The sequence below is a fragment of the Podarcis erhardii genome (genome assembly GCF_964252035.2).
Source record: "Podarcis erhardii genome assembly, chromosome: 1".
NCBI lineage: Eukaryota > Metazoa > Chordata > Lepidosauria > Squamata > Lacertidae > Podarcis > Podarcis erhardii.
In genome coordinates, this window is record NC_138497.1 from 74,644,410 (window position 1) to 74,662,537 (window position 18,128).

Below are 18,128 nucleotides of genomic sequence, written 5' to 3' on the forward strand. Positions count from 1 at the left end.
AGATGGGATGACCGAAACTGTACATGGTCCTCCAAACATGGCTTTGTATGTTGATTAATGTAGTGATTACAAAACACTGTGTCAATTAGTTAGAAAATGCTGTGAGAACATAAGGAGAACATTTACCATACCCTTTTCTTTGCATGAGAAGGTGTAAGGTAAATAATATTTAGGGCTAGTGTAGATGATCCGTTTGACATGTTGTGAATTTGTCTTGGATCTTGCCCATTTGATTGTGCAGCTGCTGTAGTGCATGCTACTCAGATGCAATGCTGCTGAAAGCAGACTGAGGGACACCATGGCAATGTGGATTGAGCTGACTCCATCACATGACTGCTTCATGCATGCCAGCTGTTGCATGGATAGTCTCCATCCAGATTAAAGCTTTACCCAAAGGGTATTGTGAATTAGCCCTAAGTGATCGTGTTTTGGCAGCTATTTGACTGCATTGAGGACCATGGCTTGAACAGAGCACACACTATTGATTATTCCAAAGCATTCCTGGTGTTATCATGTGGTCATCTGGTCTTGCTTAGGTCACCAGATGCCCTGTTATTAACCTGGGCTGTTACTGAATACAAATGTTTACTTCCACATAGGGTGCCAGGAAAAGTCTTCAGTACTATTTCTATTTTGGTAATACTAGTACTTTGTTTACTTCATGTGAAGGTAAGCCAAATACCATGAAAACATCAGGCAACTCCACTAATAGTGTTATATAAAAGCTTATTAGCCCTCAGGCCTTTGGATACATATCAGTTTCCAAAAATAAGGTCATTATAACTTTCTGATAGACAGTGCAATCCCTTGTAAGGCTACTCAGACATATGTCCTAATGGGACTTATTTCTAGGTATGTGTATAGGAATTCAGTCTGTCTCGACCTTCTTTATCTAACGAAGACTGCTTTGCTTACCTTGATGGAATCATCCCTCTTTGCTTCCATTTAAACTAGGGTTGGTTAGACATTTGTTTAAAGAAAACAATTGATCATACTTTAAAAATAGGAATTGGTTCTGTCTAGGCCCTGAAATCTAGATACCATGACATATCTGTGCCCTGCCAGACTCCACATGCTATGATAAAATATACAGTACTGATTTCCTCTTATATTTTTCTTGGATAATCAAAGTCCACATATAGATAATATTCAATGATAGTCATACACAGAGTAGACCCATTGAAATAATGGCAATGTTACTCAAGGACATTGGTTTCAGTGAGTATACTCTTATGACTCAATTGAGTAGCATGCAGTGTTCTTAACATTTCCATTTAAACACATAATTAAGTCTTTGAGGTAAATGTGCAGAACCATTAATTTAAAAAGAAAAAGGTGATCAGCTTGCATTCCAGAGCATGTATGTAAAAACCTGCAAGCTTTGTATCCTAGATCACTTATATTTCAGGCAGTTGTCATGAGGGAGTTACTGTTTTAACTACATATTTATTATGATCATATTTATACCTTCCCACTTCCTCCAAGGATCTCAAGATGGTTTACAACAGCCTTCTCCAGCTGGTACCCTCCATATGTTTTGGATTACAACTCCCATCAGCCTTAACCAGTATTAGAAACTCAAATATATAAGCTAGGTGCCAAATGGCACCATAAAACTAGGTTACTGTCACCACAACGAAATGTCTATTCACCAGGGGGCTGGACTAGATTACCCTCGGGGTCCTTTGCAGTCCTGCAGTTCTGTGATTCTATGTTACATTGCTTTACTGTAGCTTGCTCTTACAACAATTCACTTGTCCCAGTGCAAGGAGAAAAACACACGGTAGAAAGGGAAATAATATTAATGATGGACTGAGGCAGAGGCTTTTAAACTGTGGTTGCCAACCTGGTGCCCAGAAATATCCAGGTAGTCACAATTGGACCCACACCGGTAGCAAATTGCGCCTGGCATTTCTAACACTGAATTCAACATGGTGCTAAGTGGGGTATGCACTTTCATTTCCACTGAGCTCCCCCTCAAACCTCAGAGCATGTTCCCTCAAACCCCAGCGCAAATTGTGGGGGGCACGGGAGGAGCAGTGGAAGTCCTGTTGCACAAGAGGGCCTTGTTCCGCGCATGCAACAACTTAGTTGAGCATTTCTCAAACTTGGGAACCCAGCTGTTGTAGGACTAAACTCCTATCGTCCGTAACTAGCAAGACCAGTGCTCAGGGATGGTGGGAATTGTAGTCCAACAACAGCTAGGGAGCTAAGTTTGAGAAACACTTAGTTGAATCCCACCCAATGCTGTTCTGTTACTGACAGCATAAAAGAGCTTGCCAAATCATTGTGCAGATGCTAACATGAAGTTGAGGCATGCTTGGATTATTCAGTTGTGTGGAAAATGTCCAAAGAGGAAATTTGTATATTGTTGTTCAGAGATGCACAGTTTGACTTTTGAGCAGGGGCAAATGAGACTGCGGCCCAGGAGTCCAAGGGTCAAGCTACACATTATTTTAAGCATGCTTTCTCCGGCCACTTCCTCCATGCACCTCCACCCCGAAACAAACAGTAGCTTTTTGTGATCCTAATCCGGATCAGGATCACAGTGAATGGAAAGAAAGTCTGTTTCTGTTTGTCATCATTGCTTTGTTTCCAAATGTATGTTTGAGGAAGAATGCAAGTAATGACAGTAACTAAATAGCTAGCAAGTGATACTTAGCCAGAATAAATTAATAGCTTATATGGCTGACCTCAAATATGTATCTGTGTGTATAATGTTTACAAGCCTTAAGCATCCAAATTAAAGTTATTTAAACTGTTTGCTGAGTGTATGATTAAACAGAAATGGTTTGGGGGTGATTTAAGAAGCTAACATTAGCTCACCTATCGCCTGTGGGTCACCTATATCCCTCCTTGTGGCCTGCCTCTCTGTCTAATAGCAACCCAAGCTTCAGAGTGAAGATATAAAACAATGACTCTATGCCACAGAGAGATTATAATGGGTATAATGTTAATTAGATGCCGGAGTTTGCCCCACCCAAACCTCCATTTGATATGGTCTGTGTTATTTCATTGGGACATCAGCTGCTTCCTTTTCTGTGAGGCTGAAATTCTAATTCTGGTGGTTTTGCATCTTATCCTGGAACCCTAATGTCCAGTTGGATGTGTTTTGGACTGCACATCCCATCAACTCAAGCTATCACAGCAAATGATTGGTCTGGGACAATGTGAGTTGTAGCCCAAAACATCTTACAGGCACCAAATCAGGGAAAGCTAACCTAGAGGACAAGCAAACATATAGCAAGCAAAGGTTGTATCAATCTTATGTCCTCCTGTACATGATTTTGTGGGACTCGGACTTCATCATTATCCTGAATTTTTGTTACTTCCAGGGCCTGTTTCTGGAATTGCTGCTTGGCTTACTGTTCATTTGGAGTGTCTGAAACACACTGTTAAGATATGATACATTTTAATTGTACATACTGGGTGCATTTATTTGACAAAGGATGTTTTCATTACTGGGTCTGTAATGTTAGTCAAATATGTGTGTTGAAGTTGCAGTAAAACTTGCATTATTTTCTGCATGGTCTGTCTTGCTACTGTACCACAGGCATTGACTTTTTGTTAACCTTTTAAGTTCTCTCTTCAGTTTCTTATCCCCTCACCACCAGCCCAGTTGGTTGGCACACATTATCATGAGAAATAATTTGTGATTGTCCAATATTGCCTACATTGTTTTACCAGGCCATATATCCTGGTTGCTTTCACTAGCCACATAGTTTGTTTTAAAGTATAAACAGCTGAGCCAGTGTACTAAAAGCACTGGGCTTCATTCTGTGCCTAGAAGTTTGCCTTGGGGCCCAGGCTGACAATAGAAATTGTAGCAAGAAACACTGCTCTTTTCTTTCCACCTAGCCAGAAATAATGGTGAAATTGAATTCCTAAGGGTTTGCGTAGCTGCTTCCTTCATCTCTATTGTTTATTAAGTGGCAGGAGTGGAATGTAATCTGATATACAATCAGATTTTAACATGGGAACACCTTCTTGTAAGTCAGCCTTGTAAGTCAACTCCTGGGGTGTTAGTTAACTACACAGCCAAAAAAATTACCTACCTGCTTTTTACTCATCAGAGGAGCCACCTATGAGTGAAAAAACTGGCTAATAAAGAAGTTAGCAGCCCAGAAGCATTTAACTCCCCACTTTCTCCTCCTCCCCTACCCCACTGGTTGCTCTATTTTTCTTCCCTCCTCGATAGGAAGAGGATTCTGGTTCGCCTTTCCCCATTTTAACATGTATTGGTGTGCTTTGTTGCAGGGATGCACCTCCTGATCTGGGCTTTAGCCGCAACCCCCATCTTTATCTCCCCAGGGGGGCAGTGTGGGCAAATGAAAACATCAGGCACTGCTGGAGTCAACGCAGGCGGTGTTTGACCACACTGTCAAAGAAGGGGAGGACTAGAATATTCCGCTTTGTTAGCCCAGTTTGCTCTTAAGCTGGTGAAACAAAGTGCTCTGTCCCTGCTTTGCCAACCCAGTTGGGTTCCATAAAAGCAAGAAAGAATGTGGCTTCACTTCTTACGTGGCCAGTACCAAAGCTGATTGGGAAGGCAAAGCTTTCTGGTTTCCGCACCCAATCAGTTTTCATATTGTGAAAGTGGCTTCTTCTGCAACAAGTATGGAAGCTATTTGGGCTGTTAATGTACAACCTTCTGTCCCTGCTTGGACAGCCCAGTCACTTGCCTGGCAGGAATTCCATGCTTTTGTTTATGTGGAATGCCTGATTACCAAAGCAAGTGGTTAAAGACATTAATGGCATAAGTGCATTACAATTCCCAACAACTGCATGTACTTTCCAATTGTATATTTCACCAAAAGGTGGAGCAGTTCTCCCTTAAGTTGCTCAACAATATGAAAATTATTTCCTGAGTGGGATCTTCAGCCAGATGGTGATGCAGCCTCTTCTGAGCCTCAGCCTGGACTTTTCTTTGCCTACAATGCTCAGTTCTCCTGTTCCAACTCTGGAGTAGTGATAGCTGTATATTTGAGAGTTAAATTAGGATTTCCTGTAATCTGACAATTGAGAAAGCATGGCTTTATAGTGTATATTGAAGCCTTTATGAACCACCCTATTATTACTTTTTACAACAGATATTCTAGCCTTGCTGTATACAAAGTTTTGAGCCCACCAGCCCATGCATACTTGTGATCCATATATATTTCCCTGCTTGGTTGCCTGCAGGCAATGTAGAATCCACAGGGTACTCTGTTAGCAACTGTTTACAAGATTAAAATCCTCCTTCCTTTATCATGTTTACTGCTTTTTCTTTCTCTGCATAGAATGCTTTTTTTTTACTTGTCTTATTTCCCCTATTTGGGCTACTTGAGTATTTGGTGCAATATGGCCTGGCTGCTACTGCACCATTAACCCCTTAATGTGCCTAGCTACCCTCCCCATCTGGGCTGTGAGGGATGCTTTATTACTGGGTGCTTTTAAAGCATGGGATCTGACTGCTTGTCATCTGCCTCTGTCTTTACAGCTTCTGACTACAGTTGTATTCTGAGCATTAGTGAAGAGGAAGCCAGGTTGAAGGCTCTGAATGAGTACCTCAGCACTCGTAGCTATATCCAGGGGTTCACATTTTCACATGCAGATGTGGAAGCTTTCAGGCAGCTTTCGGGCCCGCCTGTGGACCAGCATTTCCATGTGGTTCGTTGGTACAGGCACATAGAAGCAATTTATGATGGCAGCAGAGGAAAGCATGACTCCTGTAAACTCCAAACAAGTGAGTAATGGCAGGGGCTAGTGGGCAGCGAGCTAATGGCTGTCTTAATATATATATATGGAAAAAAACTTCCTATCCAAGATTATTCTGTGATTATTATTTTTTTAAAAAAGCTCCTACATTTGATAGCCATAGACCTCTGGGTCATTACAGCAAATAATCAGGCTCTGTTTCTTTCTTATTTAAAATATTATTTATTACATTTATATCCTTTTTTTCTGCCAATGAGTTCAGGGTGGTATACAAGGTTCTCTCCTCCCCTCTGTTTAATCCTTACAACAGCCTTGTGACATAGGTTAGACTAAGAAGGTGTGACCAGCCCAAAGTTACCTTGTGAATTTCATGGCTCACACTGCACCCTCCCAGTCTCAGTCTTGCCAGAACAAATATGCTTTTGGTAGATGCTGAAAAGAGTACAGCCCAAGGTACCTACCTGCCTGATGTCAATAGGCAGGAAGTTCCAAAGTCTAGGTCATGGGTAGGCAACCTAAGGCCCAGGGGGCAGATGCGGCCCAGTCGCCTTCTCAGTCCGGCCCGCAGATGGTCCGGGAACTTGTGTGTTTTCTACATGAGTAGAATGTGTCCTTTTATTTAAGATGCACCTCTGGGTAATTTGTGGGGCCTGCCTGGTGTTTTTACATGAGTAGAATGTGTGCTTTTATTTAAAATGCATCACTGGGTTATTTGTGAGGCATAGGAATTCATTTACTAATTTTTTCAAAATATAGTCCGGCCCACCACATGGTCTGAGGAATGGTGGACTGGCCCACGGCTGAAAAAGGTTGCTGACCCCTGGTCTAGGTGCTGCCATACTAAAAGATGGATTTTGTTAATCAGCTTTGACTGAACAGGCAGCTTTTACCAAAGTGTACATCAAATGCAACTGGTTAAACTGCTTATTTGACACAAATGGGGGCAGTCGCTTAAGTTCATCTATGGACATGAATTGTCAGAGGCTAAAGTTAAGATTTTCTCCTTATTGCAAACCCATGTTCAAAATGGCATCTGCAGTCTTGTTTTTAGTGCTGGTGTGTGCCTCAATTGGCTACAGATTGCCTTCCAAGGACCCTAGATCAGAAACCTGCGACCTTATTATTGAACATCAACTCCCGTTATCCCTCACCATTGGCCATGGTGGCCAGGGTTGATGAGAGTTATAGTCCAACAACATCGGCTTCCGGAGGCGGCGCGAAGGGTAATGGCTGCCCTTTCCTAACGGGGAAGGGAAGCTCCGCTCGAGAAGGGTCGTCCGCTACGGCGCAGCGGAGACCCAAAACGGAAAACCGCAGGCAGCAGAAGCCTGCGGTCCCGGGACCCGGCGGGCGCCAGCAGCGGCCACCGAAACGTTGAAGGAACCCCGTAAGGGGCTCCGGATCGCGGAGGAGGCTGCGGCGCTGTGGGTCGTTCCGCAATCGGCGGAGTGAAGCCGCGTAGCCGTTGCCAGTGAGCGCTGACCTTTCTTCCTGAAATTTATGCTTTGAAAACAACAACCCGTGAGTAAACAACTGACTGTATGCAATTTGGGACTTTAAAATATCAAATTTGGCTGAAAGCGGAGTGACGAAAAACAGGAAGTCCGTCTTCCGCTCCCATTGAACTTGAACGCAAAGAGCTGGAGGAGTGGAGGCAAAGAGAGATCTTTTAAACCATTTGATCTGAGCACCCATTGAACTTTATTCTAAGTGGAACAATAACTTTATGTGTTGGACTTTTATGAACTTTAATCATACGGGGATATCTTTCTCCCTTTGGAGCTACATTCTAACTAAAAACCCCATGCGCTGGAGCTGCCTGAGAAACTGAGCTGTCAGCTTGCAGTTTGCAGTTTGGATACTTTGAATCTGAACTTTGAAACAATCTGAGAGAGTTTGAACTTGCTACTTTAAGGCATTTGGATTACCAGCTTGCACCATCAGAAACACTGTTGCTGTTCTAAACTCCAACTCTGCTGAAAAATCTTTTTATTGAGGGTTCTTGGACTTAGAAATCTGACTTTATTTTAATTGAAATTGATCTCTTTCCTGAAATATTTTAAACTCCCCCTAGAGGATTTGGGACTTATAACAGTGACTTTTATTTTACTTTCCTTTTCCCGGCCCTCTGCTGACTGTTACCATCTGGGCCGTGGCTTTCTCATGGGAACAACTCAGCTTGACCTTGACTTTTAGATAACTTTGGAATGAGTGGTACAAGAAGGAGAGGAAGAACTAAACAAACAACTTTGACAACTTTAACCGCAGCCACACAGGCACGTAGATCATCTGTGCCTACTTTGCCTTCTGAGGTGGAAGCTGTTTCTCTGCCTCGGGCAGGGGAGGGAGAAACTGAGGAATTACAACTGGAAGATATGGCCTCAGGGGCAAGCACTGCTATTTTAGAGAAAATTTTTGAAAAATTAGAATCTTTGGATAAGAAAGTAGAATCTTTGGACAAGAAAGCCGATGAGCAAACATATAAAATTGAGCAGAACACAGAATGTTTAAATAAATTATCTGGACAAGTTGCACAGAATACTCAAGCGATTGCAGAATTGAAGGAGGCTGCAGGGGAAAATCGGAAATTGGCTGAAGATACCAGCCAAAAACTTGAAAATTTAGAACAAGAGGTAAGACCACTCTGCAAACAAGTAGGTGAACATCAGACCTATTTGTCCATGCTTGAACTGCGGAACAGGGAGAGCAATTTAAGGATAAGAGCAATACCAGAAGTGGAAGAAGGCAACCTAGCTGAGTTTTTGACTAAAGAATTTTCCAAATTTTGGAGTTTAGAGGAAAAGGACTTTAAAATTGTTTCGGCTTTTAGGCTCGGAAGACTTCTAAAGAAAGAGAAGCCCAGAGACTGTTTGATAATACTGAGGTCAAAGGAGGAAAGGGATAAGATTTTGGGCCTACACTACGGAAAGTCACTGGACATTTTGGACAAAAGAATTGAGATCTACAAGGATATCCCTAAACAACTGCTAGATCTTAGATCTAACTATTTGGAGTTGACAAGACTACTAAGGAAGAATTCAATCATCTTTAGGTGGGAATTTCCTCAAGGACTATCTTTTACTTTTAGAGGGAAGAAGATCAAAATCAGAACATTGGAAGATAGAGATAAATTTCTGAACGTATACGGAGAGGACCTTCACAAAGGAATTGACCAACTTCCAGGGCCTGAAACACCAGAGGTACTTGCACCCTTGGACCCTGAAGATCCTCTGAATAAGATACCACCCCTTGAAAAATAACCAGATTTATTCAGGATGTCTCTGCAACTTTTGAGCTGGAACATTAATGGCTGTAACATCCCGGAAAAAAGGAGGAAAATTTTTCATATATTAAAAAAAGAACAATTGGATATTATCTGCTTACAAGAAACACATGTGACTAGGCTCCATAGAAAGGTGTTAATAAACAAAAGACTTGGTCAAGAATTTATATCTTCGGACAGAGTAAAGAAGCGAGGAGTGGTGATATATGCAAAAGAGAGCCTGTCACCTAAATTCTTATTCAAAGACGAACATGGAAGAATATTAGGAATTGAGATACAACATCAAGGAGAAAAGATTTTGATATTAGGAATTTATGCACCAAATGACGGGAAATCGGAATTTTACAAGAAGTTGCATGAGATTATGCTGGACTATCTGGACTACAACAACATCATTATGATGGGAGATATGAATGGGGTCGTATCGACAAACATGGATAAGTCACAAAATCAAAATGTTACAAAAGACGGCAGACTGCCAAAGACATTTTTTGAAATGGCTGACAATATGGACTGGATTGACATTTGGAGAACTAAGAACCCCCTGGGAAGAGAGGGAACATTCTTCTCTGAAGCCCAACTGACTTGGACAAGAATCGACCAAATATGGATATCTAGAGGTCTGGCACCCAAGGTCAGAAAAGTGGAAATCTGCCCAAAGACCTGCTCCGACCATAATGCACTGAAGATGGATATGACACTTTTGCCAACCGGCTCCTTTAGATGGAAGATGAATGATAGCTTGTTTAGAGATCAGGAGATAGTCAAGAAGGCCCAAAAAACTCTGAAGGATTATTTTGAAATAAATATGAACACTACGGTGGAAAAAAGAACTATCTGGGACGCAAGCAAAGCCGTGATGAGGGGGTTCTTGATACAACAGAACACTGTAAAGAAAAGAACACAAAATGAAAGGAAGGATAAGATTTTGCAGAAAATCAAAGAATTGGAGAAGAAATTAAGATCAAATCCGAAGTCACAGCCGATTCTGAGAGAAATTAAACTGCATCAAGCTCAATATTCCAAATTGATAAACCAAGAAATAGAATGGAAGATTAAATTAATGAAACAAAAAACTTTTGAATCGGCAAACAAATGTGGGAAACTGCTAGCCTGGCAGTTGAAGAAGAGACAGAAACTAAATACAGTTACAAACCTAGAAATTGAAGGAAGAAATATCCAGAACCCCATGGAAATTAGAAAGTGCTTCCAGAGATACTTTAAAAAATTATACACTCAAGGGCCGCAAGATGAGGTTGAGATTAAACAATTTTTGGAAAGAAATGGATTAACAAAGTTGTCACAAAAAAACAGATTAATCCTGAACAACAAAATAACACAGCAAGAGATTGAACAAGCTATCCAGAACATGCAATTGGGCAAATCTCCAGGGCCAGACGGTCTGACCTCCAAGTATTATAAGACATTAAAAGACTATCTGATCCAACCATTGATGGAGGTCTGTAATGAAATTATGGAAGGGAAGAAGGTGCCGGAATCGTGGAAGGAAGCTTTTATCACATTGATACCAAAATCTGAAGCTGAAAAGACACAACTTAAAAACTACCGTCCCATCTCCCTTCTGAATGTGGATTACAAAATATTTGCAGACATTTTGGCAAGTAGATTTAAAAGAGTTCTTAATGAAGTAATTCATAAAGACCAGGCAGGCTTTCTCCCAGGCAGACATATGTTTGCAAATACTAGGAACATTATTGACGTTTTGGAACTTTTGCAAACAGATATAAATACAAAAGCAGTGTTAATTTTTATAGACGCGGAGAAGGCCTTTGACAATATCTCTTGGAAATTTATGAAGGGAAATTTGAATGAAATGGGAGTGGGACGGGGGTTTGAGAATGGGATTGACGCAATATATTCAGAACAAAAGGCTAAACTAATAGTTAACAATGTGGTCACAGAAGAGTTCAAAATTGAAAAAGGAACACGACAAGGCTGCCCGATTTCCCCTTTGTTATTTATTTCGGTTCTGGAGGTGCTCTTGAACTTGATCAGAGGGGACCGGTTGGTGGAAGGGATTCAGGTCGGAGCGAAACAATATAAATTGAAAGCTTTTGCAGATGACCTAGTTTTGACTCTGCAGGAGCCAGAATCTAGTATGAAAAGAGTATTACAACTGATACAGGATTTTGGTCGGGTGGCAGGATTTAAATTAAATAAACAGAAAACTAAAGTGTTGGGAAAAAATTTGACAGATATAGAGTCGGAAAGGTTTCAGAGAGAAACAGAACTAACTATGGTTAAAAAAGTAAAATACCTAGGGGTAAACATAACAGCAAAAAACCTGAGTCTATTTAAGGATAATTATGAAAAATGTTGGTCTGAAATTAAGAGAGACTTGGATAGTTGGACAAAATTGAAGCTTTCTTTGTTAGGCCGAATTGCTGCTATCAAGATGAATGTATTGCCAAAAATGTTGTTTTTGTTTCAAACATTACAGATTGTGGACAAAACGGAGTGCTTCCGGAAGTGGCAGAAAGATATATCCAGATTTGTCTGGCAGGGCAAAAAGCCCAGAATTAAGTTTAAGATATTAACAGATGCGAAAGAAAGAGGGGGCTTTGCCCTGCCAGACTTAAAGTTGTACTATGAAGCCGCAGCTTTTTGCTGGCTAAAAGACTGGCTACTTCTCGAAGACACTGACGTGTTGGACTTGGAAGGTTTTAACAATGCTTTTGGTTGGCATGCATACTTATGGTATGATAAAGTTAAGATCAATAAGGCCTTTAAGAACCATATTGTCAGGAAAGCAGTGTTTAATGTCTGGACAAAATACAAAGACTTACTGGAAAATAAAACTCCAAGGTGGCTCTCACCTCTGGAGGCTAAGGCCCTAAAAAGACCCAATATGGAGGCTAAATGGCCAAAATATTGGGAAATATTAGAAAAAGATGGAGACAATTGGAAATTGCAGAGTTTAGAGAAAATGAAGGATAAGGTGCGAGACTGGTTACACTATGCTCAGATTAAAGAAGTTTTTAAAAATGATAAAAAGTTAGGGTTCCAGGTGGAGAAATCGAAGTTAGAAACTGAATTGTTAGAACCAAAGACTAAGGTATTATCTAGAATGTATAACTTGCTGTTAAAATGGAATACACAAGACGAAATGGTTAAATCGGCTATGATAAAATGGGCACAGGACATTGGGCATAACATTATGTTCGAGGACTGGGAAAGGTTGTGGACCACTGGGCTGAACTTCACCGCATGCAATGCTCTGAAGGAAAATGTTATGAAAATGATATATAGATGGTACATGACCCCAGTTAAACTTGCCAAAATATACCATTCGTCTGATAATAAATGTTGGAAATGTAAAGAAAACGAAGGAACATTCTTTCACCTCTGGTGGACATGCCCTAAGGTGAAGGTCTTCTGGGAAATGATATATAATGAGCTGAAAAAGGTATTTAAGTATACCTTTACTAAAAAACCAGAGGCCTTCCTTCTGGGTATTGTCGGCCAGAAGGTGTTAAAGAAGGACCGAACATTCTTCATGTATGCAACAACGGCAGCAAGGATACTCATCGCAAAAAACTGGAAAACTCAAGATCTACCCACACTGGAAGAGTGGCAGATGCAACTGATGGACTATATGCAACTGGCCGAGATGACTGGCAGAATCCGTGACCTGGGAGAAGAGAAGATGGAGGAAGACTGGGAGAAATTCAAGAAGTATCTACAAAAACATTGTAATTTGGTTGAATGCTAAGAAGGATGCTAGATTATAAAAAACTGGCCACCACTAAATTAGATTTGAAATTTGATGATAAGTGAGACTAAAGAAAATATAAAATTTTTTGGAAGAAGTGCTAGATTATATTTGAATGAGTGGACATGAGATTGTAAACAAGTTGATAATTTGTTTGGAAAAAACTCTTAACGATGTAAATGGGAGCGGGAGACGTGAGGGAGCCCAAAGAAGTGATGAAATTATGTTTGTGATAGAAGTAAAACTGTTTATTATTTGTGCATTTATATTTAAAAACTTTAATAAATATTTATAAAAAAAAAAATATAGTCCAACAACATCCTGGCAGGCCACAGTTTTCACCATTCTTATCATTGAATTTTAGAGTTGGAAGGGACCCCAAGAGTTATCTAGTCCAACACCCTGCTATGCAGGAACCTCAACTAAAGCATCCATGATAGATGACCATCCAACCTCTGCTTAAAAATCTCAAATGAAGGAGAGAGCCCATTCCACTGTCGGAACAGCTCTTAACTGCCAGAAAGCTCTTCCTGGTGTTTAGTCAGAATCTTGTTTCTTGTAACTTGAAGCCATTGGTTGAATCCTTGCAGTGCTCTAATAGTGTCAGAGAACAGGAAAGGAAAAGAGACTTTGTTACATTATGTGTGAGTTTTCTCTGCAATGACAAACACAAATATACGCAAGTACCTATAATGAGTATTGTTAGTGGCTGCTTTCATCCAGGTGTATTTCAAACACATTGTTTCCCTCAGAATATACTCAGATGTGCCTTTTCAATTTGTTTAGTGGAATGTTGGCATTTTTCTCCAGGGACACCAGAGGGTGAACTGGGAGAACTATGAAAACCTCACTGACCTTTGTTGAGGTGGTAGTGCATTTTATTAGCATTTGAAGCTCCGTAGGTAGAGTCTGAAAACAGAAGAGATTGGTGTGGTGTTTAGAAGTGCAGATAAGAATTGTACTTGAAACTAAAAATAAAAATGCAACAAACCAAGATAAAATAGGAACTTCCGGGTTAGCACCATCGGCGAATGGCGGAGTTCCTCCAATCGGAGGAACGGCTCCGTGGAAACTGGGTCTTCCCACCGCGGCGAAGGTGGGGACCCGCTAGAAATCCCAGGCGGAGAAGCCTGGGAACATGGGGTTCGGCAGAGCACCAAGAGCGCCTCCCCCACTCGCGGGGAAACCCCTCTTTGGGGCTCCGGAGCAGAGTGGGGTGAGCAGCGCGGTGCTGCGAACCGATTGCTACTTTCACGGAGGGAAGCCGCACAGCCATCGCCGGAGAGCGCTGACTTTTTCCTGATGACAATTGGACTCTAAACAAGTACCCGTGAGTAAAAACGGAAGATTTGACTAAGAAATTTATGAAATTTATGAATTAGGCAACGAAGCGGGAAGGTCTAAACAGGAAGTCCGCCTTCCGCTTTTTGTAAATAGACTGAAGTAAAGATTTTGCAAGCTAAATAGCCTGGAAAATTGATCCAAAAATTGAAATTTCCTGCATTTATAACCAACAAAACCCCCTCGACAGCAGGAGAAAAGGGGAAAAAAAACTTTGACCGTCTAATCCTGCAGAGAGAGAGTAAAGGAATATAAGTTTCTATCGTCCCAAACCTGGGGACGGGGCGTCAGGACAGAAATCGTTGGAGATGTCCATTGATTGAAAACGGAACACTTTTGACAGATAGTTTAAAAAAAGAGAAACAAATTAACTTCAACGTTGCTTTCTGCATTTTTGTATTTTAAGGAAACAAAGTATTTGAAAATCGAAAGTAAATTTCCCTTTGTTGGATACATTTTAAAGATGGATGTTAATAGAAACTGTGTCCCCTAGAGGGAGCTTGTCAGTTTGTTGCTGCAGTTTACAGGGAAACTTTACAGCTGTGAGAATTAGACCGTGGGACCAGCTATTTGTCCTTGAACAGAAATGTGCAGGGAGGAACTTCTAACGTCTGCCCTTGGCAAAACAATTGCTATGCTGCAGCAGTTGCATGAGAAAATGAACTTGATGAATGAAAAGTTGGACTTCATGACTGCTGTAGCCAGTAAATATGAAGTAACAGGAAACAAAGACAAATTTTACAACAACCAACTCAGGAAACTGGTTCGATAACGCAAGCTCAAGGGCAGATGAAGATGGAAGAGGTCACGATTGCACCTCAAAAGATACAAAGGGAGAGATCCAAAGTCCTGCATGACCAAAAGCTGCAACATTGGAAGATTGAATTTGGAGTGTGTCTGGAAGTGTCTGGAGTTAAGGAAGCTCTTAGCTCTGGTGGGACTGTGAAACAAGTTGACAACTATTTCTGGAATAACTATTTTTTGGATTACAAAATTAAAATAGGGGAGGGGGATTGTGGGGAATGGGCTAACTTGATGAAAGAAAATAAAGACTATTACCGCTTGGAATTCCCCGGAGACCCTCTCCTCAAGGAGAAAGGGAAGAAACTACGAAAGAAACCAACAAGGGACAGGGAAGGGTGCAAGTATAAACAGGAACAAGAAAACCTGCAGAGGGGGCATAGAAGAGACCTGAGAGCCTCGGACATTAGAACACCAGATTGATGGACAGGATGTAATGGTTAGAATGGACTGACATAACCCGAAACCAGGAAGAAGGGACGTTGGATAAAATTAGAAGAGAATTTCTTTTTATATATTTTCTTTCTTTCTTTCTTTGGAATTAGTGTGATACTAATGAAATATCAGAATATGTTGGAAAGGAATTAATTGGCTTTAGTAGAAAGGTTTGAAGGAGTTATGCATAAATATGGTTTAAACTTTGAAATTTTATGGTTTTTAAGGTAAGATAAGGTGAAAGAAATCAACGGTAAATTGAATAACAGAATACAGTAAAAGTTGGAAAGGATATGTTGAGTTAACAAAAAAAAAGAGAGACAGATTGTTAAGATAAATTATTTAAATAAAAATTGTGAAGTATGGGAAGAATTTGCTGAAATAATGAATTAAGTTAGAATACAAAAAGGGAGGTGTGAGGAGGTCCAAGAAACAAGTAAATGAAAGGATGTAATTTGGATTTGTATTTTTCTTTGTTATCTATGTTTGTTATTCTTTTTTCTGTTTTTCTGTTTTGTTGTTGTATTTTTGTATTTTCTTGTATTTTTGAAATTTTGAATAAATATAATTTAAAAAAACAAAACAAAACAAAAAAACAAACCAAGATAAAATAAATGCTTTAAACCTTTAAGCAGAAGATAAGAACTACTATCGGTTTTATTTGGTTTCATTTTCAAGGTGTGTCACATAATGGTGAACACAGTGGAAGTGATTAGAATGATAGCTGTTGTTTCTGGCAGGAATATTTGAATATTTGATTTGCCTGAATGAATAGTTTGGGTAGATTGTTGTATGTTTTTCTTTTGTGGTTAAGGTTATCATATTGTGGTATATGCATTCTTTCAGCCTTCTTATCTGGAGTCTTCTGGAGCAAGTTTTGATTCTGTGTGCTGGTTTAATCTTTTAGAAATTAACCTCCTTGGTGGCCATAATTAATTGTGTGTGTGTGTGTGTGTGTGTGTGTGTGTGTGTTTTTTTAAAAAGCAACCAAAAGGACAGAATTAAATTGCTTTGTGTATGTTCTTTAAACTCAAACTTAAATCAATTATTTCCACTGCTTATGTCATAGTGAAGACTTATTTAAGCGAGAAAGACATGTTTTTCTGGTTGCCAAATGGAAATAACTGGGAATCAAAAATTATTGTCATCCTATTGCAAATTGCCCAGTGTTCTACCAGTAAATCACTGTCTACCATCTGCCCATTCCTGACATAAGCTATAGGAGGGAGAGGGTTCAGCTCTTTTCACTTGCACACCCCTTTTCTTCTTTAAATGGGACTCCCCTATTACCCACTTCATACATGATTGAGGCAGGGCAGAAGGAATTGCAGATAAAATGAAACCAAGTGGGGAAATTATTTACTACTTGCATGCCATACATACATGTGCCATTCACCCCCCCCCCCCATGCTGATTAAGGTATTATTCTGTGTCCTTACATCAAACTTATTAATGCATTCTGAATCATCTGTTTTCTTCATGAAACTGCCTTGTTGAAGTTTTCCTGTTTTAAGTATAGCACATATACTTTTTGCAGATGCAAGGCAAAGAGACATTCACATAATCAAAGTGTTGATTTTGGAACACTCTAGGAAAGAACTTAATTAAGGCTACAATTCTGTAGATTCTAACTGGGACATATTCCTGAGAAAACATGCATAGGATCACAAATATAAAATCAGGTAGAAGAGGTGGTGTGGGATATATATGCATTGTTTATGCTATTCAGGGAGGAATTCAAGGTCTTGCAAGCATTTCAGATTGACAAATGGAATTATTCCCACCCCACTTTGCTGCGTGCTACAGCTGACCCAATTTCATGGGGTGTGGGAGCAGGGTGCGGTGTGGAATGAGACCCGTTTAAGTGGACGTCCTTGCACAGGCTTCCGCTGAGGGGACTCATTAGCTGAATCCTGCCCACTTTTTCTAGATATCTGGGAGTTTTATGTCAACTTCATAGCTTGGTGATTATATTCAAGAAGTTTTTTTGCTCTGTCCTAAAGCAAATCAATTTCTTCTCAGTGTACGAGCTTATCACTCTTTTTTAGATTCCCTAAAAGTTTCTCAAGAACAGCATGTGCATGTGATTTTTGGGAGGTGAGGATGTTTTCACATTTTGCTGAAACAGGAGTTCCTGTGGGAGTAAGTGCACTGAATCAGAGTCCTGAGAGTTGCTGTCACTTTCTGAAAGAAAGAAAAGTGGCACCAACAATGTCATGATCTACTCTGTATCAAAAACGTGGTGTTGTTTTTCAAATTCGCTATTATTCCAGTGTTTCTTCTGAGCTTATGACATAGACTTTTATAGCAAAGAAGCTCAGAATACCCTTTCTAGATTTGTTTTTCTTGGAAAGTTAATACTGAATTTTTAAATCCTTTCTAGGTAAAAACAAGCGTACTCAGCCTCCCTGGTCTCCACCCCAAGGAACAACATTACCCAAACTCTGCCTATACAACAGTCTCACTCGCAATAAGGTACATTTTTGAATTTGGCTTTTCCATGTGGTGTCTTTTGCATAGTGGAGTTAGTAGCATTGCTCATGGTTGCTGAACTGCTTTTCCTGTGGGACTCTGCCTGTACAAATTTGGGTGCTTCTAACTACTATGTCTCCTTTTCCTCCTAAGGATGTGTTTCAGCCCCAAGATGGCAACAGGGTGAAATGGTATTGCTGTGGTCCGACAGTGTATGATGCCTCCCACATGGGGCATGCAAGGTATGGCCATGTCTGAATAGCAAGTGCCTTGGGCAGTTGAAGAGCAAAGCTTTAAATGAATTTGTTACATCAAACTAATACTGCCGTCTTTATAAAGTCTCTAAAAAATCCAAAGTTTATGAAT

The 18,128-nt window shown here is 40.3% G+C and overlaps 1 protein-coding gene across 1 annotated transcript in view; it reads left to right on the plus strand.

The window, feature by feature from the left end:
- Positions 1-18,128, plus strand: part of CARS1 (cysteinyl-tRNA synthetase 1) — a 40,947-nt gene that overhangs the window by 984 nt on the left and 21,835 nt on the right. The window contains exons 2-4 of the mRNA XM_081842660.1: positions 5,480-5,725; positions 17,674-17,765; positions 17,916-18,004. Of these exons, the coding sequence (XP_081698786.1) occupies positions 5,480-5,725; positions 17,674-17,765; positions 17,916-18,004 (427 nt within the window). The remainder of the gene's footprint in view (positions 1-5,479; positions 5,726-17,673; positions 17,766-17,915; positions 18,005-18,128) is intronic.